Source organism: Salvelinus namaycush, chromosome 18 (assembly GCF_016432855.1).
Source record: "Salvelinus namaycush isolate Seneca chromosome 18, SaNama_1.0, whole genome shotgun sequence".
Taxonomy (NCBI): Eukaryota; Metazoa; Chordata; class Actinopteri; order Salmoniformes; family Salmonidae; genus Salvelinus; species Salvelinus namaycush.
In genome coordinates, this window is record NC_052324.1 from 29,322,309 (window position 1) to 29,349,251 (window position 26,943).

A 26,943-nucleotide genomic window follows, 5' to 3' on the forward strand; every position below is an offset into this window, starting at 1 on the left:
GTATCTTCAACACCATGCTAGTCTCTACATACAGTGCTGCTTGAAAGTATGTGAATCCTACAGGGCTGGTCATTCTTTTGCTATAAAATATTAAAATAAACATAAAATCCTTATCTAAACTCCAATTCGTAATAAATACATGCCAAGTAAATGACAGACACAAAATAATAATATATTTTCTTTATTTAACAGAAACTTTGATGTGTGCAAGATTTGATGTGTGCAAAAATGTGAACCCCTTCAGTCAGTAGCTTGTGGCACCTCCATTTCTAGGCTGAGTTGCTGTCATGTTAAATGCTCTCCATTTGTAAATGATTTGCCTCACAGTAGGCTGATGGAGCTCAAATCTTTTTGAGATGATTTTATAGCCTTCCCCAGACTGATGTGCTCTCACTACCCTCGTCCTGATGTCCTCTGAGCTCTCCTTTCCTCGCCGCATGGTGTGCTTTGCATTCACATGGATGGGTAAACACCAAACTGACCAGGTTTCTTATCTCTATTTATCAGAGTCAGACGATTTTTACACGCTTCAGCACTCGGCGGTCCAGTTCTGTGAGCTTGAGTGGCCTACCACTTCACGGCTGAGCCGTTGTTGCTCCTAGACGTTTCAACTTCACAATAACAGCACTTACAGTTGACCGGGGCAGCTCTAGCAGGGCAGAAATTTGACGAACTGACTTGTTGGAAAGGTGGCATCCTATGACGGTGTCACGTTGAAAGTCACTGAGCTCTTCAATAGGCCATTCTATTGCCAATGTTTGTCTATGGAGATTGCATGGCTGTGTGCTCGATTTTATACACCTGTCAGCAACGGGTGTGGCTAAAATAGTCGATTCCACATACTTTTGTATAAATAGTGTATCTTCAGAGATGATGAATGATTTTACTACTACCCATTTGTCCAGTAATCTTCCTGGTGAGGTAAAAAACCAACAGAATGCTTTGATCCCATCTTTCAGGGTGTTTTTCCAGGCGGCGTGTGACGTTCCTGAGCCGGAGGAGAAGTTTAACGTGGATGAGTACTCTGACATGGTGACTCTGTGCAAGCCTGTCATCTACATCTCTATAGATGAGATCATCAACACACATTCGGTAAACCCAGACTATCTGTGCATCCCAAATGGCACCCTATTCCCTTTATAGTGCACTACATTTGGCCAGAGCGCTATGGGCCCTGGTTAAAAGTAGTGCCCTATATAGGGAATAAAGTGCAATTTGGGATGAGATCTTGGACTCTCTCTCCTTTTCCTTCCCTCTCTCTTCTAGTCTCCCACTTCCCATCTCTCTCCTTTTCTTTCCCTCTCTCTTCTAGTCTCCCACTTCCCATCTCTCTCTCCTTTTCCTTCCCACTCTCTTCTAGTCTCCCACTTCCCATCTCTCTCTCTCCTTTTCCTTCCCACTCTCTTCTAGTCTCCCACTTCCCATCTCTCTCTTTCCTTTTCCTTCCCACTCTCTTCTAGTCTCCCTCTTCCCATCTCTCTCTCTCCTTTTCCTTCCCTCTCTCTTCTAGTCTCCCACTTCCCATCTCTCTCTCTCCTTTTCCTTCCCTCTCTCTTCTAGTCTCCCACTTCCCATCTCTCTCTCTCCTTTTCCTTCCCTCTCTCTTCTAGTCTCCATCTTCCCATCTCTCTCCTTTTCCTTCCCACTCTCTTCTAGTCTCCCACTTCCCATCTCTCTCTTTCATTTTCCTCCCCTCTCTCTTCTAGTCTCCCACTTCCCATCTCTCTCTCTCTCCTTTTCCTTCCCTCTCTCTTCTAGTCTCCATCTTCCCATCTCTCTCCTTTTCCTTCCCACTCTCTTCTAGTCTCCCACTTCCCATCTCTCTCTCTCCTTTTCCTTCCCACTCTCTTCTAGTCTCCCACTTCCCATCTCTCTCTTTCCTTTTCCTTCCCACTCTCTTCTAGTCTCCCTCTTCCCATCTCTCTCTCTCCTTTTCCTTCCCTCTCTCTTCTAGTCTCCCACTTCCCATCTTTCTCTCTCCTTTTCCTTCCCTCTCTCTTCTAGTCTCCCACTTCCCATCTCTCTCTCTCCTTTTCCTTCCCTCTCTCTTCTAGTCTCCATCTTCCCATCTCTCTCCTTTTCCTTCCCACTCTCTTCTAGTCTCCCACTTCCCATCTCTCTCTTTCATTTTCCTCCCCACTCTTCTAGTCTCCCACTTCCCATCTCTCTCTCTCCTTTTCCTTCCCTCTCTCTTCTAGTCTCCATCTTCCCATCTCTCTCCTTTTCCTTCCCACTCTCTTCTAGTCTCCCACTTCCCATCTCTCTCTTTCCTTTTCCTTCCCACTCTCTTCTAGTCTCCCACTTCCCATCTCTCTCTTTCCTTTTCCTTCCCACTCTTCTAGTCTCCCTCTTCCCATCTCTCTCTTTCCTTTTCCTTCCCACTCTCTTCTAGTCTCCCTCTTCCCATCTCTCTCTCTCCTTTTCCTTCCCTCTCTCTTCTAGTCTCCCTCTTCCCATCTCTCTCTTTACTTTTCCTTCCCACTCTCTTCTAGTCTCCCACTTCCCATCTCTCTCTCTCTTTCCTTTTCCTTCCCACTCTCTTCTAGTCTCCCTCTTCCCATCTCTCTCTCTCCTTTTCCTTCCCACTCTTCTAGTCTCCCTCTTCCCATCTCTCTCTCTCTTTCTCCTTTTCCTTCCCCCTCTCTTCTAGTCTCCCTCTCCTCTCCATCTCCTGGGTATGAGAGGGGTGATGGTGACAGGGAGGACATAAAGGAGGACATCAGAGGTTCTCATAGCCAAATGTCTCAGATGTTGACATCCTTTTTGGAGTCGTTAGTTTCACTCTCTGCTCACCTCATCCACATGGATTACAAGCACAACAATGGACATGACGTGCATTATACCCCACTGACAGACATGCTCAGCTTTTATCTTGCAGTTACAGAGTTTAGGATTTCCTTACTGCAACTTTGACACACAGACACACACACACACACACACACGCAGTAATAAACAGAGAATACTATATTTTACAGTAAAGTCTCAATACATGAACGAAATACATCCCCAAGGAGGATGAGATGAATGGAGGAAGGGACGGATGGATGACCCCCTCCTAGCACAGCTGTGTCCATTGCAATGGACGTCCTGTCATTATCAATCTCCACGTAAAGAGGAAGAGAGGGCTGAGCTTGGTATTACTGCAGAGCTGTGCTAGGAGGGGGTCTAAGAGGGGGTCATCCATCTGTCCTTTCCTCCATTCATCTCATCCTCCTTGGGGATGTATTTCATTCATGTATTGAGACTTTACAGTAAATAGTATTCTCTGTTTATTACTGCGTGTCTGTGTGGGCAAACATCAAACTGTTATCGCACACAGCATACATAGTCTGGGCTGGAGAGGCCTGGTCTTGGAGGAGTGTGTGTCTGACATAATCCACCTGTGTGGTGTTCTTTGTGTGTGTCCTAGCTAGTGTTGGAGCACCTGGAAGCAATCTCCCCCGACCACAACGACCTGCTGCATGAGCTGTTGCAGGACCTAGGGGACATGCCTGACGTGGAGGCACTGCTGGGTAGACACCCCTACACCCTCACCCTGCTTCCTACACCCTCACCCTGCTTCCTAAACCCTCACCCTGCTCCTACACCCCTCACCCTGCTTCCTACACCCTCACCCTGCTCCCTAAACCCTCACCCTGCTCCTACACCCCTCACCCTGCTTCCTACACCCTCACCCTGCTTCCTAAACCCTCACCCTGCTTCCTAAACCCTCACCCTGCTTCTTACACCCCTCACCCTGCTTCTTACACCCCTCACCCTGCTTCCTACACCCCTCACCCTGCTTCCTACACCCCTCACCCTGCTTCCTACACCGCCCACACTATATCTCCTACACCCCTCACCCTGCTTCCTACACCGCCCACACTATACCTCCTACACCCCTCAGTTCACCTTCATCCCTGCCTCCCAGACACCCAACGTTATACAGTACCTGTCAAAAGTTTGGACACACCCACTCATTCCAGGGTTTTTCTTCATTTCTACATTGTAGAATATTAGTGAAGACATCAAAGCAATGAAATAACACATGGAATCATGTAGTAACCCAAAAAGTGTTAAATAAATCAAAATATATTTGATATTCTTCAAAGTAGCCACCCTTTGCCTTGATGACAGCTTTGCACACTCACACTCATTCTCTCAACCAGCTTCATGAGATAGTCACCTGGAATGCATTTTAATTAACAGGTGTTGTTAAAGGTTAATTTGTGGAATTTCTTTCCTTCTTAATGCTCTTGAACCAATCAGTTGTGTTGTGACAAGGTAGGGATGGTATACAGAAAATAGCCCAATTTGGTAAAAGACCAAGTCTATATTATGGCAAGAACAGCTTAAATAAGCAAAGACAAACGACAGTCTATTTTTATTTATTTAACCTTTATTTAACTAGGCAAGTCAGTTAAGAACAAATTCTTATTTTACAATGCCGGTCTACCCCGGCCAAACCCTCCCCTAACCTGTATGACGCTGGGCCAATTGTGCACCGCCCTATGGGACTACCATTACTTTAAGACATGAAGGTCACTCAATCTGGAAAATGTAAAGAACTTGTAAAGTTTCTTCAAGTGCAGTCGCAAAAACCGTCAAGCGCTATGAAGAAACTGGCTCTCATGAGGACCGCCACAGGAAAGGAAGACCCAGAGTTACCTCTGCTGCAGAGGATAAGTTCATTAGAGTTGCCAGCCTCAGAAAATGCAGCCCAAATAAATGCTTCAGAGTCCAAGTAACAGACACATCTCAACATCAACTGTTCAGAGAAGACTGCGTGAATCATTCCTTCATGATCGAATTTCTGCAAACAAACCACTACTAAAGGAGACCAATAAGAAGAAGAGACTTGCTTGGGCCAAGAAACACAAGCAATGGACATTAGACTGGTGGAAATCTGTCCTTTGGTCTGATGAGGCCAAATTTGAGATTTTTCGTTCCAACCGTCATGTCTTTGTGAGACGCAGAGTAGGTGAACGGATTATCTCCGCATGTGTAGTTCCCACCGTGAAACATGGAAGAGGAGGTGTGATGGTGTGGGGGTGCTTTGCTGGTGACACTGTCAGTGATTTTATTTAGAATTCTATGCGCACTTAACCAGCATGGCTACCACAGCATTCTGCAGCAATACGCCATCCCATCTGGTTTGTGCTTAGTGGGACTATCATTTGTTTTTCAACAGAACAATGACCTAACACATCTCCAGGCTGTGTAAGGGCTATTCGACCAAGAAGGAGAGTGATGGAGTGCTGCACCAGATGACCTGACCTCAACCCAATTGAGATGGTTTGGGATGAGTTTGACCATAGAGAGAAGGAAAAGCAGCCAACAAGTGCTCGGTATATGTTGGTACTCATTCAAGACTGTTGGAAAAGCATTCCAGGTGAAGCTGGTTGAGAGAATACAAAAGAGTGTGCAAAGCTGATTTGTTTTTTTTACTACATGATTTCATATGTGTTTGTTTACTACATGATTTCATATGTGTTATTTCATAGTTTTGATGTCTTCACTGTTATTTTACAATGTAGAAAATTGTAAAAATAAAGAAACTAGGTGTGTCCAAACTTGACTGGTACTGTAATTTACAACACTGTGATCCATTTACAGTACAGGGCTGAATCCTAATTATAAAATAAGAGTTTGTTACACAAACTTCTGTGTGAATCATGTAACGCTTCGACCCACAGTCTCAGAATGAGTATACAATATGCCCTTCTCCACTAGGACTGACAAAAGTACACATTAGCTCTCATACCAGGAACCAGCCTGCAAGGATAGCTAAACATAGCTCTAAACATAGCTCTGTTCTCCAGGTGAAGGGGTGGTGGATCCTAACAATCCCAACAAGGAGAGCACCCTGAGTCAGCTGGCAAAGACTCAGATCTCCCTCAGCCTCACTAACAAGTTTGAGCTGCTGGAGGGCGATGACAAGGACACGAAAGGCCTGATGATGAAGTAAGACACTGGATACGTCCCAAATGGCACCCTATTCCACTAAAACATAGGAAATAGGGTTCCATTTAAGACATATTGCTATGAACAATCTACCCATTATTTATTCTTCATTATGGAAGCCCATTAAAATCCCCATACAGTTAAACACACACATGGGAGGACTGCACAGTGAGAGGTTTTGTACTGAGCGAGCAAAAGACGCCAGAAGAAACAGTTTAAATGTGTTTAAACTGAATATGCTCCCAATTACCACTTTTATTGACAACATCGTGACCTGACAAAGATCCTTGTGGATCAAAATGTTGTCAATAAAGGTGGTAAGTATTAGCATATTCAGTGTGCCGGCCTTTCTGTGCTTATCAAGTTTCATTAGCCCAGCACCTAGGGTGTGGTATGACCACAAACTTTTCTATAGACGTTCCAGTAGGTACATACATAAATAACAACAGTGGCTATCGCTCAGTGACAGCTCTATGTGCTCTTTCCTGCTCCACTATCACTTCCTATCCTGCCAGGAAGAGGTTTAGTGGCCAGGGTTATCTTGCCCATGGACCTGCTCATTTTAGATAATGTATTGAGGAAAAGGCTGTGTGTTTAAAAGATGGTTTCTGTTCTGCTGATGTGACCTGTGCTCATCATGTTTCCTGTGACATGAACACCAATCCAGCCAGTCACAACTGATCATGTGGTCAAGAAAAACTCCTGGCTCTACCTATGATACAATACATGGCAGCTCTGTTCATCTGACCTACAGTAGTTGAGGTGAGAAGCCATGTTAGGGCTTTGTTGTGTCTCAGTCTCTCTGTGTGTCACTGTGGTCCTGGCCAGTGTTGGACCAGCATGCACCGGGGCAGGAAATGGGAAGTATGACTGAGTGGCGTCATGTCCTACTGCAGGGTCAGTGAATGATGAACGATGTGTGTAATTCCAGTCCATATAATACAATACGGTAATACTGTTCACACTCAGAAAGATTAGCCTGCTGGAGCTAGTTTCATTTATTTACCCAGGAGAGTATTTAGCTAGCTACACTTATATATACAAAAGTAAACTCAGCAAAAAAGAGACGTCCTCTCACTGTCAACTGCGTTTATTTTCAGCAAACTTAACATGTGTAAATATTTGTATGAACATAACAAGATTCACCAACTGAGACATAAACTGAACAGGTTCCACAGACATGTGACTAACAGAAATTGAATAATGTGTCCCTGAACAAAGGGGGGGGGGGTCAAAAGTAAGTCAGTATCTGGTGTGCCACCAGCTGCATTAAGTACTGCAGTGCATCTCCTCCTCATGGACTGCACCAGATTTGCCAGTTCTTGCTGTGAGATGTTACCCCACTCTTCCACCAAGGCACCTGCAAGTTCCTGGATATTTCTGGGGGGAATGGCCCTAGCCCTCACCCTCTGATCCAACAGGTCCCAGACGTGCTCAATGGGATTGAGATCCGACATTCCTGTCTTGCAAGAAATTACGCACAGAACGAGCAGTATGGCTGGTGGCATTGTCATGCTGGAGGGTCATGTCAGGATGAGCCTGCAGGAAGGGTACCACATGAGGGAGGAGGATTTCTTCCCTGTAACGCACAGCGTTGAGATTGTCTGCAATGACAACAAGCTCCGTCTGATGATGCTGTGACACACCGCCCCAGATTATGACGGACCCTCCCCCTCCAAATCGATCCCGCTCCAGAGTACAGGCCTCGGTGTAATGCCCATTCCTTCGACGATAAACGCGAATCCGACCATCACCCCTGGTGAGACAAAACCACAACTCGTCAGTGAAGAGCACTTTTTGCCAGTCCTGTCTGGTCCAGCGACAGTGGGTTTGTGCCCAAAGGAGACGTTGTTGCCGGTGATGTCTGGTGAGAACCTTGTGCGTTCCTGGTGTAACTCGGGCAGTTGTTGTTGCCTTCCTGTACCTGTCCTGCAGGTGTGATGTTCGGGTGTACCGACCCTGTGCAGGTGTTACACGTGGTCTGCCGCTGCGAGGACGATCAGCTGTCCGTCCTGTCTCCCTGTAGCGCTGTCTTAGGCGTCTCACAGTACGGACACTGCAATTTATTGCCCTGGCCACATCTGCAGTCCTCATGCCTCCTTGTAGCATGCCTAAGGCACGTTCACGCAGATGAGCAGGGACCCTGGGCATCTTTCTTTAGGTGATTTTCAGAGTCAGTAGAAAGGCATCTTTAGTGTCCTAAGTTTTCATAACTGTGACCTTAACCTCTCTGGTACAAGTGGGACGGTAGCGTCCCACCTCGACAACAGCCAGTGAAATTGCAGAGTGCCAAATTCAAAACAACAGAAATCCCATAATTAAAATTCCTCAAACATACAAGTATTATACACCATTTTAAAGATAAACTTCTTGTAAATCCAACTACAGTGTCCGTTTTCAAAAAGGCTTTACTGCGAAAGCACACCATGCGATTATGTTAGGTCAGTGCCTAGTCACAGAAAACCATACAGCCATTTTCCAGCCAAGGAGAGGGCTCACAAAAGTCAGACATAGCGATTAAATTAATCACTAACCTTTGATGATCTTCATCAGATGGCACTCCCAGGACTCCATGTTAGACAAATGTGTGTTTTGTTCGATAAAGTTAATCTTTATGTCCAAAACCCTCATTTGAAATTGGCGCGTTATGTTCAGAAATGCATTGTCTCAAACAAACATTCGGTGAAAGTGCAGAGAGCCACATCAAATTACATAAATACTCATCATAAACATTGATCTAAGATACAAGTGTTTAACATACGATTAAAGATAAACTTCTACTTAATGCAACCGCTGTGTCAGATTTCAAAAAGGCTTTACGGCAAAAGCACACGACGCGATTATGTTAGGTCAGCGCCTAGCCACAAAAACCATACAGCCATTTTCCAGCCAAGGAGAGGTGTCAGAAATAGCCTTAAAATGAATCACTTACCTTTGATGATCTTCATCTGATGGCACTCCCAGGTCTCCATGTTAAGACAACAAATGTTTGTTTTGTTCGATAAAGTTAATCTTTATGTCCAAATACCTCCTTTTTGTTTGCGCGTTTAGTCCTGTAATCCAAATGCACAATGCGCGGGCACTAAGTCCAGACGAAAAGTCAAAATAGTTCCATTACAGTTCGTAGAAACATGTCAAACGATGTATAGAATCAATCTTTAGGATGTTTTTATCATAAATCTTCAATAATATTCCAACCGGACAATTCCTTTGTCTTTAGAAATGAAAGGGAACGGAGCTCGTGCTCACGGCCGCGTGCATGACTAAAGGCTTTCAGCCAGATCCCTGATTCAAACAGCTCTTATTCTCTCCCCTTTCACAATAAAAGCCTGAAACAACATTCTAAAGACTGTTGACATCTAGTGGAAGCCTTAGGAAGTGCAATCTGACCCCATAGACACAGTATATTGGATAGGCAATCACTTGAAAAACTACAAACCTCAGATTTCCCACTTCCTGGATGGATTTTCCTCAGGTTTTTGCCTGCCATATCAGTTCTGTTATACTCCCATACATTATTTTAACAGTTTTGGAAACTTTAGAGTGTTTTCTATCCAAATCTACTAACAATATGCATATCCTAGCTTCTGGGCCTGAGTAGCAGGCAGTTTAATTTGGGCACGCTTTTCATCCATGTTCATTAATTGTTTATTGTTCATTGAACAAGCATGGGAAACAGTGTTTAAACCCTTTACAATGAAGATCTGTGGAGTTATTTGGATTTTTACTAATTATTTTTGAAAGACAGGGTCCTAAAAAAGGGAAGTTTCTTTTTTTGCTGAGTTTATATGGACACCCTTTCAAATGAGTGGATTTGGCTATTTCAGCCGCACACGTTGCAGACGGGTGTATAAAATCGAGCACACAGCCATGCAATCTCCATCGACAACCATTCGCAGTAGAATGGCCTTATTGAAGAGCTCCGTGACTTTCAACGTGGCACCGTCATAAGGTGCCACCTTTCCAACAAATAAGTTTGTCAAATTTCTGCCCTGCTAGAGCTGCCCCGGTCAACTGTAAGTGCTGTTATTGTGAAGTGGAAACGTCTAGGAGCACAACAGATCAGCAACAAAGTGGTAAGACACACAAGCTCACAGAACGGGACCGCCGAGTGCTGAAGCTCGAAGCGCGTAAAAATCATCTGTCTTCAGTTGCAACACTCTCTGAGTTCCACATGATCTCTGGAAGCAAAGTCAGCAAAATAACTGTTTGTTGGGAGCTTCATGAAATGGGTTTCTGTGACCGAGCAGCCGCACACAAGCCTAAGATCATCATGCGCAATGCCAAGCGTCGGCTGGCGTGGTGTAAAGCTCGCTGCCATTGGACTCTGGAGCAGTGGAAACACGTTCTCTGGAGGGATGAATCACGCTTCATCTGGCAGTCCGACAGGCAACTCTCGGTTTGGCAGATGCCAGGAGAACGCTACCTGCCCCAATGCATAGTGCCAATTGTAAAGTTTGGTGGAGGAGGAATAATAGTCTGGGGTTAGCCCCTTAGTTCCAGTGAAGGGAAATCTTAACGCTACAGCATACAATGATATTCTAGACGATTCTGTGCTTCCAACTTTGTTGCAACACTTTAGGCAAGGTCCTTTCCTGTTTCAGCATGGCAATTCCCCCATGCACAAAGCGAGGTCCATACAGAAATGGTTTGTCGACATCGGTGTGGAAGAACTTGACTGGCCTGTACAGAGCCTTGACCTCAACCCCATCGAACACCTTTGGGATGAATTAGAACGCCGACTGCGAGCCAGGCCTAAAGCCCCCACATTAGTGCCCGACCTCACTAATGCTCTTGTGGCTGAATGCCACGGGGACTTGCTTCCAATGTTCCAACATCTAGTGGAAAGCCTTTCCTGAAAAGTGGAGGCTGTTATAGCAGCAATGGGGGACCAACTCAATATTAATGGCAGTGATTTTGGAATGAAATGTTCGACAAGCATACTTTTGGTCATGTAATGTACATCTATGGGCCTCCTAATGACACTTCCGGTTTTGCCGTGAAATACCAGGTTACCCGGGAGAAAAGTGGCTTATTCTCGGGATGGAGCATTTGTAAAATACCGGTAAAATATTGAAACCTAGTCAGTGCCCTGGTCTGTACAGTATATTATCTGTGTATGATAAGGTGCATTACTTTTGATCATGGCCTGGGGCTGTTGTCAAAAGTATTGCACTACATAGAGAATAGTGGATGTGATGCACATTTGCGATGCAACCTAGGTGATGTTTTCTCTTTCTGTCTGTCTCTGTCTCTGTCAGAACTAAGAAGCTGATAATGGATGTGATCAGGATCCAGCCAGGAGACACACTCCCAGAGACCCTGGAGACCCCAGCCTCTGGCAGCCAGGTGACGGCATAATCATGACCCCTAAACCAGCCCAGCACCCCACACCTCAGATACTTCTCTATTAAAGTGGTTTGATTTCCATGCTATGCCCTTTGTGCCATGCAGGAGTGGAAAAGAGCAGTCATGCTAACTTTCCTGTCTGTCTTTGTCTGTCTCTCTTCCTACTTGTGCTGTGGTCCAGGAGCGTGAGCATGCTAAGGTGGTGGAGCTGCGTGCAGTGCAGGACGCCCAGGCCCCAGAGGGGCTGAAGAGCAGCCAGGCAGTGCTGGAGGACAGACAGCTGCCTCTAGAGCAGAAGAAGAGGAAGATCCTCCGCAATCTCCGAACCCTGGAGCAGGCTGGCCTCGTCACCACTGGCAACAAGTACCAGGATCTCATCAACGACATCTCCAAGGTACACGAACACACACACAAGCGCAAACACACACACTGATGGCCTTCAGAGTTTGTTGCAGAAAACCCATCTAACCAATCACGTCCCTTCTGTGTGTGATTGACAGGACATTCGTTACCAGAGGCGTTACAGACAGAGGAGGAAGGCAGAGCTAGTGAAGCTCCAACAGACACTGAGTGCGCTCAACTCAAAGACAGCCTTCTATCAGGACCAGACCAACTACTATGACACTTACATCAGGACCTGCCTTGACAACCTCAACAGGAAGTGAGTGTCCCCTACAAAACGGACCCCTCGGCACTAACCATAAGTCTTAGTTAACCTAAAAACATACACTGTACAGGGCCTAGCAAGTCAACAAGGATCTAGGGTTACAGAGGAGGAATTGGTTTGGAATGGGGCCATATGGGCTAGTTTTGAATTACATTGTCATTGCTCTTGTCATGATCAGAGCCCATGGTCCCATTCAAAACTTGATGTGTGCGTGAGTGACTTCCATGCGTGTGTGTGACCTATCTGGTGTGTGTCCCCACAGGAACGCGCGGCGGTCCATCAAGCTGGACAGGAAGGTGGAGGAGAAGGGCAGTAAGAAGTGGAAGCATCAGTCTCTGAAGTACACGGCAGCCCGGCTGCATGAGAAGGGAGTGATCCTGGAGATAGAGGGGCTGCAAACCAACCAGTGAGTGAAGCAGAGTGGAGGACAGCTGGTCCTAGTTAGCTTAGCATTGTGCATGGACATCAGCTTCCTGGCGCCGGAGTCGTGTTCATTTGTACAAACCGTTTGAAAGCATAGCAAAATGTTTTACAATTGAAAACGTTTTGCAACATAAAATATTTTACAACGAACAGCCAGGGTTTTGTGATTTAAGAGGTAGTGTGGTTGACCTAATGTGAACATGGTATTGAATCCTGAGGGAGTTGGTACCATACCAGGTCTTGGGTATTGTGGTAGAAGTAGGTTATCCATATTTGACAAGGGGAAAAACCTCATTAAGGGGCATTGTCCATACAGACTCCCACCGTGTTCTGTCTATCTCTTGCTCTCTCTCGCTCTCTCTGTCTGTCTTTTTTGTGCTATCCCCACTCTCTCCTTCACTCTCTGTCCCTCTCTTTTTCCCCTCTCCCTCCATCTCTCTGAATACTCACTCCCGTCCTTCCTGTTTTGGCCAGGCTGTTCCAGCTAGAGTGGCGCTGAGAGCCAAAGTCAGCTCCTGTGGCTCCTCACTGCACTCTGTGGGAGTTCCAGGCTAGGTCAGAGAGCTAGTATCTCGTCTTTAGAGCCGTTTAAACACACTACACTTTGGCCCAATATCTTCAATGCATTTCAGAAAATAAGTACACAAAAAAAAAAAGATTTCAAAGCATTCTATTTCTGGTCATACTATTTCTCACACTCAACATTTAAATGTTATTCCAAAACAAGTCTCTCTGACGTTGTGACCTGCGGAGAATAGCAGGACTAGAGTTGGTTATTATCCAGTCTCTGTATCCTGTATTTTCATTTTGACTCATTATTTCAATCCCATGTTTTTGTATTTTCTCTCAGGTTCAAAAATGTCATGTTTGACATCTCGCCCAGTGAGGAAGTTGGGGACTTTGAGGTGAAGGCCAAGTTTATGGGAGTTGAAATGGAAAAGGTCCAACTCCATTTCCAGGTAATGCTTTTCCCCGGAATTACGATGAAGCATATTTGTCACTGACCGTCTGTCTCTGTCCCTGTCTGCAGTATGATAGTTGACTGTCTGTTGTCCCTGTCTGACTATCTATCTCGGTCCCTGTCTGACTTTCTCTGTTTCTGTCCCTGTCTAGGACCTGCTCCAACTTCAGTACGACGGAGTGGCAGTGATGAAGATGTTTGACAAGGCCAAAGTCAACGTCAACCTGCTCATCTTCCTCCTCAACAAGAAGTTCTATGGAAAATAAACCAAATATAGAGGGGTAAAGATAGGGAGGAGGACATGGGTGTGAAAGGATTGTATGCCTTCTGACAAAGCAATGTTTGTTAAAGGAGCCATTGGGATAGGAAGTTTGAATGGTCTGCAACGTGTTATGTATGTCTGACTGAATATGATTTGGTATCAATTTATAGCATGTCTATCGAGCATGTCTCACATACACACAACCTCGGGCTGGTGAGCCACAAACACACACAAAGGGTTGTTGGTTTTATTTGATGCTGATTTGATTGATATTGTATTGTCATGTTATATCTGTTGTTTCATTATTTTGTTTATGTTCAGTTTTCAACTGGGAGATTGTACATGGAATATATATTTTTTTTTAAGTATATTGTAATGAAATCTACATTTTATATGTAGAAGTTCTATAAAGACAACATTGTTATTGTCACTGAAAAATAAAATATGTTTGCAACAAGATGTGTACAATACACTACTGCCTAATAGTCAGAATGGGAGTTTAGACAGTACAATTTCTGTCCAGATATATACAGTAGCCAGCATGGATTGTCTGGAAGTGGTTAATAATACGTGTATTTTTAATCCACATACAGTACATTGGGAAGCTGTGCATCTTTTAAAGTCTATTAATTAACATGTATTTCTAGACTTTCGCTGCTTTTTACACATATGTACCGTCCAGTACACATTTAAATAATTTCTAATGTTTTAAGACGTTTAATAAAAATATATATATATATTATTTGCTTGGTCTTTGTTTTAAAGACGAATACACTCAGACCTATATGAAATGTTGATGTTTAAAGGGATATTGCTTGATTGATCGAAGAAAGAATGGAGCATTATTCGTTTTATAAGTGTCACCCCAAGATTATGCCCTGGTCCAAGATGGTTGTAAAGATGGTTGTATACGTGACTGAATAGACACGTTTTAACTCCTGTCTGTATTAATTAATCACTCGAGAGTAGGCGAGGCTTTTTACGACCCCTTTTTTTGATGGAGTCAGCCTTTTCAAAACCAATGAGTCTTTTGGTGCTGCGCTGACTGTACGAAGGCTTACGGCAGTTTCCCTCACAAAAAAAATATTTAAAAATATTTTCTTTGTCTTAAGTTTAATGAAACGTTTGCCTGCTAAATCAATTTAGAATAAGAGTGAATTTACAGTCATGGTTTATTGGATTGTTGCGACGTTGGCCCTTTATGCTCTCCAAACTTCAGCATATGTGCCACACAATGGTAAGTAAAATGCCTTGATGTTTTTTCTTTGTCTTTATTTTCATAGATCAGTTAAACATTGAAATTATTTGTTTTACATTATGAGGAGATATTGACCCTTCTGCTCTTTAGCAGTTTTACGAAGCACTTTGGGTTTTGAAATGTGCCCAATTGCGTTGCTCATTGTCGAGGCTAAAAAATGTTTAAAAAGATTAACAAAAACAGCAGTTTCAATGGCGAACATTTATTTTTTACCGCCATAAAAATGTTTACGAAAATGAAGATGTAAACTTTACGGGATTTGAAGACAATTGCGATGAACACCAACGTATAGCTCAACATGAAAAGTTCTTTCAAACTTTGTACACAATTTAGAAAAATGTGTTAGTATATTCAACATATTTACCCCCTGACTCAAACTGCCACTTGTAGGCTATATCCAGGGGTTTTCCAATGCCGTTTTTTCATGCAGAAAGGGCGCATGGAAAGATGTGAAAATTAATTATGACAAACCTTTTGTGTTCAGTATGTTAATTATCCTCGACCCTGGTAGGACAGCATGCAGAGTAGACTATACTTACACTCGATTGTCTTTGCTGTGGCATGTTCGCTATAGCACCGCCACTTTACATGTTATGCTATATCTCATCTCACCGTTCATTAGGCACTTTATAATGAAGAGCACATACTGTTATTTTTACTCAGCTCCTGTTATCTGTCTCTCTCAGATTCCAGACTCAACCTGAGGACGTTTGCAGGGATCTTCCTGTCGGTGACTGATGAGCCCATCGACTACATAGGACTGGATGTACAGGAGGGCAGTGGCTCAGGGATGGGCCAGGAGCCAGTGAAGAAGCAGGAGCATGGCCATCACGGCCCTCGTCGCTCCACCAAGATCGTCATCTCTGAGGAGGCCCGCAGCTTCCTCCAGGGTCGCCTAGCAACGGCCTTCGTCCCCACAGTCTACACCCTGGTCCTCATTATCAGCGTCCCCCTCAACCTGATTGCCGTGGTGATGTTTGTGCGTCGTATCCGTCCGAGGAAGCCGGCGGTGATCTACATGCTGAACCTGGCCAGTGCCGACCTCCTCTTCGCCCTGCTGCTCCCCTTCAGGATCTCATACCATTTCCACGGCAACAACTGGGTTTATGGCCCCTTCATGTGTCGCCTGGTGACAGCAGCCTTCTACTGCAACATGTATTGCTCTGTCCTGCTCATGATGTGCATCAGCATCGACCGCTTCCTGGCGGTGGTCTACCCCATGGACTCCCTGACGTGGCGTAGTCCACAGACAGCCGCCGTGGTCTGTGGCGCCATGTGGCTGTTGGCCTTGGGAGGAGTGACCCCCCTCCTTCTCTCCAGACAGACCATCCACCTCCCGGATGTGGGCATCACCACCTGCCACGACGTGCAGGATGTAGACAAGCTCCGTGCTTACTACCTCTACTTCTTCCCCATTTACTCCTCCATCTTCTTCTTCATCCCTCTGGTGTTCACTGCTGTGTGCTACGTCCGTATTGTGCAGGCCCTGGCCGCGGCCAACGTGGAGAACCGCTCCAGGAAGTCTCGTGCGGTGGTGATGGCGTTGACAGTGCTGGTGGTGTTTGTGGCCTGCTTCACCCCCACCAACGTCATCCTCCTGGTGCACTACCTCAAGCTGGCCCACGGACGCAGCGACAGCTCCTACCAGGCCTACCTGCTCTCCATGTGTGTGGGCAGCATTAGTTGCTGCCTGGACCCCCTCATCTACTACTTTGGTTCGTCCCAGTGCCAGAGACAGGTGGCAGCTCTGCTGGGCTGCAGACAGGCTGGGCCAGGAGCAGAGCTAAGCTCTCAGACAGGCAGTACCAGGACCAGCAGGCTGGAGAGCATTCAGAGCACTGTGGGCAGTCATTACAGGAAGCTCATGGCCTGACGCCTTGGGACTGCGAATTCGAACAGACTCTAGGGCTGCATCTCGATAGTCTAGAGCAGGGTTTCTTAAACTATGTGTCGTAACCCAAAGTGGGCCCTGGGCATGTGAGAGGTAGGTCGCTAGTTATGATCTGCATCTATAATCACTCGGGCTGTCAAACTAAAACATTTCATCGAGTTCATCGCAGAATTTGGTGTGATTAATTGCGATAAATCGCAAATTCTGAATGATCTAAAATTGAGCTGTAATTTACCATTGCTTCTAATACAAAAAGCATTACAAGAATATTGACAACGTGATTTTGTCCAAAGTAACGGTAAGCAAAATCCATTAAATTGATAAAGCACACTTTCTTTAACCTCAATGTCAACTTGTTTTGACATTGCATTGTTGTTTTTAGCAGTGTAGATGATGTATTTTGGTTGCCTGACGACTCAAACTGAATTATTCCGCTGCTCTATGTTCAACTACATACTTCAGTCAGACTGCCATCGTTGAAGTCGTTTGTGGTGACGTCAAAATGAGGGGTGTTGAACAAAATAAAGTCATCAGAGATTGGTTCGTCTCTAACCAATCAGAGTATCAAAGCCAATGACGAATTTTCTACATGCCGCTAATACCCACGTGTTCTTGCTCTGGCCCAACGTAACTGATTAACTCTGACAGCCCTATTAATCACACACTATTTCTTCTTCATGTGGGTCTTTGGAGGATGATTTTGATCACTAGAGGACGGTCAATTTCTCATTTGGGTCTCGAGCTGAAAAGGTTAGAGAACCCCTGGTCTAGGATATCTTCGTCTCCTCCCTCATCTATTTCCCTTCATCTGCACTGATTTAAGACATTATATAGATGAAGGCAACATATGGATGCCTACCAGGCATTTGCGCTCACCTGTCCAGTACCTTTAGAACAATGCAGATGAAAGTAAGGAGACAAGGAGAGGACACCACATAAGAGTATTGAGATGCAGCCACTGTTTACCCTGTCCACCTTGTCAAGTGAGAGAGCTTGAATTTATTGCACTTCTTTTTTTGATTGACTTAATTGTTTTTTCATAGTTTGCGTTAAGTCAAGCCATATTTTAATGCCAGTCTACTGATATTTACAAATCTATAAATGCTTTGTTACTGCAGATACTGTATATTGAGTAATGCTTAAGGCAAAATTCTGGAAACATTCAATAAATTCCCAGGTTTTCCAGAAATCCTGGTTGGAGGGATCTGGGAATCCTCCAACTAGGATTTTGGGAAAACCATAGAATTTATTGAAAGTTCACATAATTTTGTAACCTTAGTAAATAATACTGTTTAGTGTGCACTCTATACATATACAGTGTGTTGGGAAAGTAATCAGACCCCTTGACTTTTTCCATATTTTGTTATGTTACAGCCTTATTCTAAAATTAATTTTCCTCATCAATCTACACCCAATACCCCATAATCACAAAGCAAAAACAGTTTTTACAACAACAAAAAAAGTGTAAATGTATTAAAAATTAAAAACAGATACCTTATTTACATATTCAGACCCTTTGCTATTTGACTTGAAATTGAGCTCAGTTGCATCCTGTTTCCATTGAGTATCCTTGAGATGTTTCTACAACTTGATTGGAGTCCAACTGTGGTAAATTTAATTGATTGGACATGATTTGGAAAGGCACACACTTAAGGTCACACAGTTGACAGTACATGTCAGATAAAAAAACAAGCCATGATGTTGAGGAAATTGTCCGTAGAGCTCCAAGACAGGTTTGTCACGAGGCACAGATCTGGGAAAGAGTACCAAAATATTTCTGAGGTAATGAAGTTCCCCAAGAACACAGTGGCCTCCATCATTCTTAAATGGAAGAAGTTTGGAACCACCAAAACTCTTCCTAGAGCTGGTCGCCTGGCCAAACTGAGCAATCGGGGGAGAAGGACCATCTATGCAGCACTCCACCAATCAGACCTTTATGGTAGAGTGGCCAGACGGAAGCAATCCTCGGTAAAAGGCACATGACAGCCCGCTTGGAGTTTGCCAAAAGGCACCTCAAGGACCATGAGGAACAAGATTCTCTGGTCTGATGAAACCAAGATTGAACTCTTTGGCCTGAATGCCAAGCGTCATGTCTGGAGGAAACCTGGCATCATCCCTACGGTGAAGCATGGGGTGGGAGCATCATGCTGTGGGGATGTTTTTCAGCGGCAGGGACTGGGAGACTTGTGAGGATCGAGGGAAAGATGAACAGAGCAAAGTACAGAGAGATCCTTGACTTAAACCTGCTCCAGAGAGCTCAGAACCTCAGACTGGGGAGAAGGTTCATCTTACAACAGGACAACGACCCTGAACACACAGCCAAGACAACGCAGGATTGGCTTCGGGACAAGTCTCTGAATGTCCTTGAGTGATCCTGCCAGAGCCCGGATTTGAACCAGATCGAACGTCTCTGGAGAGACCTGAAAATAGCTCCCCAGACCTGAAAATAGCTCCCCATCCAACCTGACATATCTTGAGAGGGTCTGCAGAGAAGAATGGGAGAAACTCCCCAAATACAGGTATGCCAAGCTTGTAGCGTCCTACCCAAGAAGACTTGAGGCTGTAATCGCTGCCAAAGGTGCTTCAACAAAGTACAGGGTAAAGGTTCAGAATACTTATGTAAATGTGATATTGAAGAAAAAAATACATATACATTTTGCAAAAATGTCTAAAACTGTTTTTACTTTGTCATTATGAGGTATTTTGTGTAGATTGAAGATTTTTTAAAATCCATTTTAGAGTAAGGCTGTAACGTAACAAAATGTGGAAAAAGTCAATGGGTCTGAATACTTTCCAAATGTAGTTCATGAAAATGTACAGGTAACTGCCAAAATAATGGAAAAACATGAGTAAATGAGGAATATAAAGTATATTGAAGCAGGTGCTTCCACACAGGTGTGGTTCCTGTGTTAAGTAAGCAATTAATATCCCGTCATGCTTAGTGTCATATATAAAAAATATTGGGCATACCATTATTTTGGCTACCATGGCAATGCCCCCATCCAGAGCACGAGTGGTCACAATGGTTTGATGGGCATGAAAATGATGTAAACCATATGCCTTTGCGGTCTGTCACCAGATCTCAACCCAACTGAACACTTATGGGAGATTCTGGAGCGGTGCCTGAGACAGTGTTTTCTACCACAATCAACAAAACCCCAAATTACGGAATTTCTCATGGAAGAATGGTGTCGCATCCCTCCAATAGAGTTCCAGGCAGTTGTAGAATCTATGCCAAGGTGGATTTAAGCTGTTCTGGCTCGTGGTGCCCAATGCCCTATTAAGACACTTAATGTTGCTGTTTCCTTTGTTTTGGCAGTTACCTGTATATTACTATGCGCTCTATATAAACGTTTAAGAAATAGTCCATTTTGACATGCAGTGTCTCAAAACCACAGTATTAACATGAATAGTTTACAGTGGCTGTCTCTACACATTTCAAGTTAAGTATGAAAGTAGTTTGCGGTTGTCTGATTTCTTAACTCCCCGCTAACGTAGACGTGTACAGGAAGTTTTACATTGTATAACCAATGTTACATTTTATTCAGATCTTATTACTTCAATGGAATTAGTTACAAAATGAGTTTGAATGTCTTTATTTAAATGTCTGTTTGGACAGTTATATTGAACTGTTATCACTGTGACTATCAAAGAAACAGTAAAAAGACATGAAAACATTCACTGTAAAAACGTTAGCATTTTTTATCATTACATGGTCATATCACTCTCCTTGTGTATGTAAGACATGATTTAAAGTGAATGAAAGTACATGTCATATTTGGTTAGATAGTTCTGGGATCAAAGTTCCACTAAAGAGATGTTGGGCACAATAGTGAGGATCTGGTTGTTTTGCTCAATCCATAGTCTTCTCTTCCTCTGTAGTCGGATTCTTCTCCGTAGTCTTCTCTTCCTCTGTAGTCGGATTCTTCTCTGTAGTCTTCTCTTCCTCTGTAGTCGGATTCTTCTCTTCCTCTGTAGTCGGATTCTTCTCTGTAGTCTTCTCTTCCTCTGTAGTCGGATTCTTCTCCTTGGTCTTCTCTTCCTCTGTAGTCGGATTCTTCTCCGTAGTCTTCTCTTCCTCTGTAGTCGGCTTCTCCTCCGTAGTCGCCTCCTCCACTATAGTCTTCTCTTCCTCTGTAGTCGGCTTCTCTTCCATAGTATCCTCATCCACCATCTTCTCGTTGTCATCAGGGCACAGCTCTGAAATAAAGAGGATGTAAAGATTAGATACAAACATGTATCTACTAACCCTCAGTGTCACAGAGGAAGTTTGTTTTATTGCCATTTCCTGACTAAATTGCATATCCTCTAGAATTCAGGCCATACTTGTTCTCAGCTATGCGTCATTACCACAGGAAAACGAGGATGCTTTATATGTAGATAACAAAAAGGACACAGCATTTTTATTATGCTTGTAATGTCTCCCCCTTGTGGTTTTGCATGGTTATGACTAGAGGTCGACCGATTAATCGGAATGGCCGATTAATTAGGGCCGATTTCAAGTTTTCATAACAATTGGAAATCGGTATTTTTGGACACCGATTTGGCCGATTTTATTTTTATTTTTTACACCTTTATTTATCCTTTTTAACTAGGCAAGTCAGTTAAGAACACATTCTTATTTTCAATGACGGCCTAGGAACGGTGGGTTAACTGCCTTGTTCAGGGGCAGAATGACAGATTTTTACCTTGTCAGCTCGGGGATTCAATCTTGCAACCTTACAGTTAACTAGTCCAATGCTCTAACCACCTGATTACATTGCACTCCACGAGGAGACTGCCTGTTACGCGAATGCAGTAAGAAGCCAAGGTAAGTTGCTAGCTAGCATTAAACTTATCTTATAAAAAACAATCAATCAATCATAATCACTAGTTAACTACACATGGTTGATGATATTACTAGTTTATCTAGCGTGTCCTGCGTTGTATATAATCGATGCGGTGCATATTTGTAAAAAGGACTGTCGTTGCTCCAATGTGTACCTAACCATAAACATCAATGCTTTTCTTAAAATCAATACACAAGTATATATTTTTTAAACCTGCATATTTAGTTAATATTGCCTGCTAACATGACTCGTTGCGAACTGTGAAGACTATTTCTTCCTAACAAAGACAGCCAACTTCGCCAAACGGGATGATTTAACAAAAGCGCATTTGCGAAAAAAGCCCAATCGTTGCACGACTGTACCTAACCATAAACATCAATGCATTTCTTAAAATCAATACACAGAAGTATATATTTTTAAACCTGCATATTTAGCTAAAAGAAATCCAGGTTAGCAGGCAATATTAACCAGGTGAAATTGTGTCTCTTCTCTTGCGTTCATTGCACGCAGAGTCAGTGTATATGCAACAGTTTGGGCCGCCTAATTTGCCAGAATTTTACGTAATTATGACATAACATTGAAGGTTGTGCAATGTAACAGGAATATTTAGACTTAGGGATGCCACCCGTTAGATAAAATACGGAAAGGTTCCGTATTTCACTGAAAGAGTAAACATCTTGTTTTCGAGATGATAGTTTCCGGATTCGACCATATTAATGACCTAAGGCTCGTATTTCTGTGTGTTATTATGTTATAATTAAGTCTATGATTTGATAGAGCAGTCTGACTGAGCGGTGGTAGGCACCAGCAGGCTCGTAAGCATTCATTCAAACAGCACTTTCGTGCGTTTTGCAAGCAGCTCTTCGCTGTGCTTCAAGCATTGAGCTGTTTATGACTTCAAGCCTATCAACTCCCGAGATTAGGCTGGTGTAACCGATGTGAAATGGCTAGCTAGTTAGCGGGGTGCGCGCTAATAGCGTTTCAAACGTCACTCGCTCTGAGACTTGGAGTGGTTGTTCCCCTTGCTCTGCATGGGTAACGCTGCTTCGAGGGTGGCTGTTGTCGATGTGTTCCTGGTTCGAGCCCAGGTAGGGGCGAGGAGAGGGACGGAAGCTATACTGTTACACTAGCAATACTAAACTGCCTATAAGAACATCCAATAGTCAAAGGTATATGAAATACAAATCGTATAGAGAGAAATAGTCCTATAATTCCTATAATAACTACAACCTAAAACTTCTTACCTGGGAATATTGAAGACTCATGTTAAAAAGAACCACCAGCTTTCATATGTTCTCATGTTCTGAGCAAGGAACTTAAAACTTAGCTTTTTTACATGGCACATATTGAACTTTTACTTTCTTCTCCAACTCTTTGTTTTTGCATTATTTAAACCAAATTGAACATGTTTCATTATTTATTTGAGGCTAAATTGATAATATTGATGTATTATATAAAGTTTTTAAAAAGTGTTCATTCAGTATTGTTGTAATTGTCATTATTACAAATACATTTTTTTTTAAATCGGCTGATTAATCGGTATCAGCTTTTTTTGGTCCTCCAATAATCGGTATCGGTGTTGAAAAATCATAATCGGTAGACCTCTAGTTATGACACAGACCGTAGTTCGCCCGTGGTGGGTCTGTGATAATGGCCATTGGTCTTTGCAGTAATTTCAACTTAGATCTTAAAGGTGCCGAAAACAAGTTGAGCCTGTATATTGCTATGGAACTAGACCCTGACCATGGAATGGCCATCGTTTTTTCCTCTGTCTGCTCAAGATACAGTTAGAGAGGTACTTGTGAATGCTCATATGATTCAATTCCCCTCAAACACAGTGACAATTTAGACAAGCTTAACCTTTTATTGATTTTTCAGCATCTATAACAGATAAATAGATGAGGCGCGAAGAGAATCGCTGACCTGTTTCTCCATCATAGGTGTGGTGTGTCTCTGGGAAGTTCAGGCACTCTGCCTGGTTCTTATAGGTGTCCAGGTATGTTCGATCCATTTTCCCTGACCTTGCTGAAAGGGAGGGGGGAGGGAGGCTGGTAAGCTGTCCAAACAGTAACTTGCTTGTGAACTCTTTTAGGGCTAGTAACAGACAACAAAAAGCTCTTCTTCCATTGTCTTTCAAAACAATGCGACTCGCTGGTTACTGAAATAGTGACCCCTTTGACAGAAAGATACTGTTTCAACACCTTATCGATGTAGGGTCAACTTTCACAATGCCCTGTCTGGAGTACAGCCTGCCTACAGTCGTGGCCAAAAGTTTTGAGAATGACACAAATATTAATTTTTACAAAGTCTGCTGCCTCAGTGTCTTTAGATATTTTTGTCAGATGTTACTATGGAGTATTGACGTATAATTACAAGCATTTCATAAGTGTCAAAGGCTTTTATTGACAATTACATGAAGTTGATGCAAAGAGTCAATATTTGCAGTGTTGACCCTTCTTTTTCAAGACCTCTGCAATCTGCCCTGGCATGCTGTCAATTAACTTTTGGGCCACATCCTGACCGATGGCAGCCCATTCTTGCATAATCAATGCTTGGAGTTTGTCAGAATTTGTGGGGTTTGTCCACCCGCCTCTTGAGGATTGACCACAAATTCTCAATGGAATTAAGGTCTGGGGAGTTTCCTGGCCATGGACCCAAAATACCGATGTTTTGTTCCCCGAGCCACTTAGTTATCACTTTTGCCTTATGGCAAGGTGCTCCATCATGCTGGAAAAGGCATTGTTCGTCACCAAACTGTTCCTGGATGGTTGTGAGAAGTTGCTCTCGGAGGATGTGTTGGTACCATTCTTTATTCATGGCTGTGTTCTTAGGCAAAATTGTGAGTGAGCCCACTCCCTTGGCTGAGAAGCAACCCCACACATGAATGGTCTCAGGATGCTTTACTGTTGGCATGACACAGGACTGATGGTAGCGCTCACCTTGTCTTCTCCGGACAAGCTTTTTTCCAGATGCCCCAAACAATCGGAAAGGGGATTCATCAGAGAAAATGACTTTACCCCAGTCCTCAGCAGTCCAATCCCTGTACCTTTTGCAGAATATCAGTCTGTCCCTGATGTTTTTCCTGGAGAGAAGTGGCTTCTTTGCTGCCCTTCTTGACACCAGGCCATCCTCCAAAAGCCTTCACCTCACTGTGCGTGCAGATGTACTCACACCTGCCTGCTGCCATTCCTGAGCAAGCTCTGTACTGGTGATGCCCCGATCCCGCAGCTGAATCAACTTTAGGAGACGGTCTTGGCGCTTGCTGGACTTTCTTGGGCGCCCTGAAGCCTTCTTCACAACACTTGAACCGCTCTCCTTGAAGTTCTTGATTATCTGATAAATGGTTGATTTAGGTGCAATCTTACTGGCAGCAATATCCTTGCCTGTGAAGCCCTTTTTTGCAAAGCAATGATGACGGCACGTGTTTCCTTGCAGGTAACCATGTTTGACAGAGGAAGAACAGTGATTCCAAGCACCACCCTCCTTTTGAAGCTTCCAGTCTGTTATTCGAACTCAATCAGCATGACAGAGTGATCTCCAGCCTTGTCCTCGTCAACACTCACACCTGTGTTAACGAGAGAATCACTGACATGATGTCAGCTGGTCCTTTTGTGGCAGGGCTGAAATGCAGTGGAAATGTTTTTTGGGGATTCAGTTAATTTGCATGGCAAATAGGGACTTTGCAATTAATTGCAATTCATCTGACCACTCTTCATAACATTCTGGAGTATATGCAAATTGCCATCATACAAACTGAGGCAGCAGACTTTGTGAAAATTAATATTTGTTTCATTCTCAAAACTTTTGGCCACAACTGTACACTGCTACTATTTATCAACATCAATGAGTGGGGCCCGCTTGGGGCTAGCTTCGTCCCAGATCTGTATGTGCTTAAACAAACTCTGATTATCATTGTCATGCCATACATTTTGGTCATGACACTGAACCAACACAGCAGTTAGGAGTCGGTTAAAGCACATCCAGATGGGTCCAGGCTAGTTTGGGAGTGTACTCAAATTGATTGATTGAGTGGACTTACTAAACAGGAGTAGGTATCTGCCAGTGATGTCTCCATTACGAGAGGTGTCTGACCATAGCAGGCAGTCATGGCAGGTCTCCAGGTACTGACCTTTGTGTTCAGACAAATGAACTGTGGATCCACAAAATGATCCATTATGATTAGGACATTTGGTAACACTTCTTTAGGCCTGTTTCAGCTAATACTTCCCAGAATTCAACACATTTGGTAAAATCTTATACCTAATGTCAGGTTACGTTTTGGTGCTTGTTTTAGTGATTACCAAATAAACTACAATATAATTATTAGATAATTAACGTTACAATGTTGCAAAATTTTTACCATGTCATTTCCAAGTACCTGAAAAATATCTAACTAAAATAAAGTGTAACAGTATTTTATTCTTTGAATCTTTACAGGCTTATCATCATGACATAAAGTGAAGACATAGCATGGTATATTGATAAGGCACAGGGTACAGCACAATGTACGTAATAAATAGGCAAGTGGATAAAGTCCCTATTATTGAGCAGCTAAATGATTCCATCATTAAGATGTAGAGCACTAGCCTGGTTGCCAAATTTGTCTGTTTCTGCTTCAGCCAACTCGCTCCTTTGTTGATGTCCTATTTGGCATAATGCCATAGGAGGGTGTTGGCTAACGCACAGACAGATCTGGCGAGCAGGCTAGTAGAGCACGGGTCACTTACTGTGAACTGTGGAGGTGGTGCCGGAGATGGTAGCATTTGTTGCACCCACAACGCATTTGCCATCACTGATAGATATTTAGGAAAACTTGTTAGCATAAAGTAGGTGCCAACCTGAGACATTCTCGTTGCTTTCCGAGAAAGGTGAAATGAAATGTCTACCATTGCAGATACTTTCCTAATATTTTTTAACGCCCAATGACATTCGTTACAGTCCACATTCATATCCACAACCTAACCAGACTTACATGCGGTCTCCCCAACGTAGTGTGACTACTTGTTGGTCAGATGTAGCCGACAGGTCTATCCAGGAGCTTTTCAGAGTCCCCAAAGCTTTTTGGAAGACTGAATGATCCGTAGACCCCATCACATACACCCATTTACCATAGATCTACCAGTCACAGACAAGGAAAAACCCATGAGTTTCAAACCATCTTCATTGCAGTATCCTTAACCTAACTTGGACCATTTGAAGTTGAAAAAAAAACAATAGGTACACTCTTAGAATAAAGGGTTCTTTGAGTTTCCCCATAGGAGAACCCTTTTGGTTACATGTAGAACCCTCTATGGAAAGGGTTCAACATGTAACCAAAAAGGGTTCTCCTATGGGGACAGCCGAAGAACCCTTTAAGGTTC

General features: G+C 43.6%; 2 protein-coding genes across 4 annotated transcripts in view; both read left to right on the forward strand.

The window, feature by feature from the left end:
• LOC120063334 (ras GTPase-activating-like protein IQGAP1) overlaps nt 1–14,344 on the forward strand; it is an 85,539-nt gene extending 71,195 nt beyond the window's left edge. For 2 of the 3 annotated variants that reach the window (XM_039013658.1, XM_039013659.1), the window contains exons 30-38: nt 960–1,092; nt 3,410–3,512; nt 5,802–5,943; nt 11,205–11,292; nt 11,474–11,686; nt 11,793–11,953; nt 12,222–12,365; nt 13,233–13,341; nt 13,496–14,344. In XM_039013658.1, coding sequence (XP_038869586.1) covers nt 960–1,092; nt 3,410–3,512; nt 5,802–5,943; nt 11,205–11,292; nt 11,474–11,686; nt 11,793–11,953; nt 12,222–12,365; nt 13,233–13,341; nt 13,496–13,609 — 1,207 coding nt within the window. In that variant the 3' untranslated portion in view covers nt 13,610–14,344. Of the gene's footprint in view, nt 1–959; nt 1,093–3,409; nt 3,513–5,801; nt 5,944–6,610; nt 6,706–11,204; nt 11,293–11,473; nt 11,687–11,792; nt 11,954–12,221; nt 12,366–13,232; nt 13,342–13,495 lie in introns of those variants that run through there. The other variant, XM_039013660.1, reaches the window with a different exon arrangement.
• A 296-nt stretch (nt 14,345–14,640) lies between these two features.
• f2r (coagulation factor II (thrombin) receptor) lies at nt 14,641–18,169 on the forward strand. The gene is made up of 2 exons (XM_039012838.1): nt 14,641–14,842; nt 15,550–18,169. Exons 1-2 carry the CDS (start codon nt 14,773–14,775, stop codon nt 16,734–16,736), a joined length of 1,257 nt encoding a protein of 418 aa, XP_038868766.1. The 5' UTR covers nt 14,641–14,772; the 3' UTR covers nt 16,737–18,169.
• Nucleotides 18,170–26,943: the final 8,774 nt, after the last annotated feature.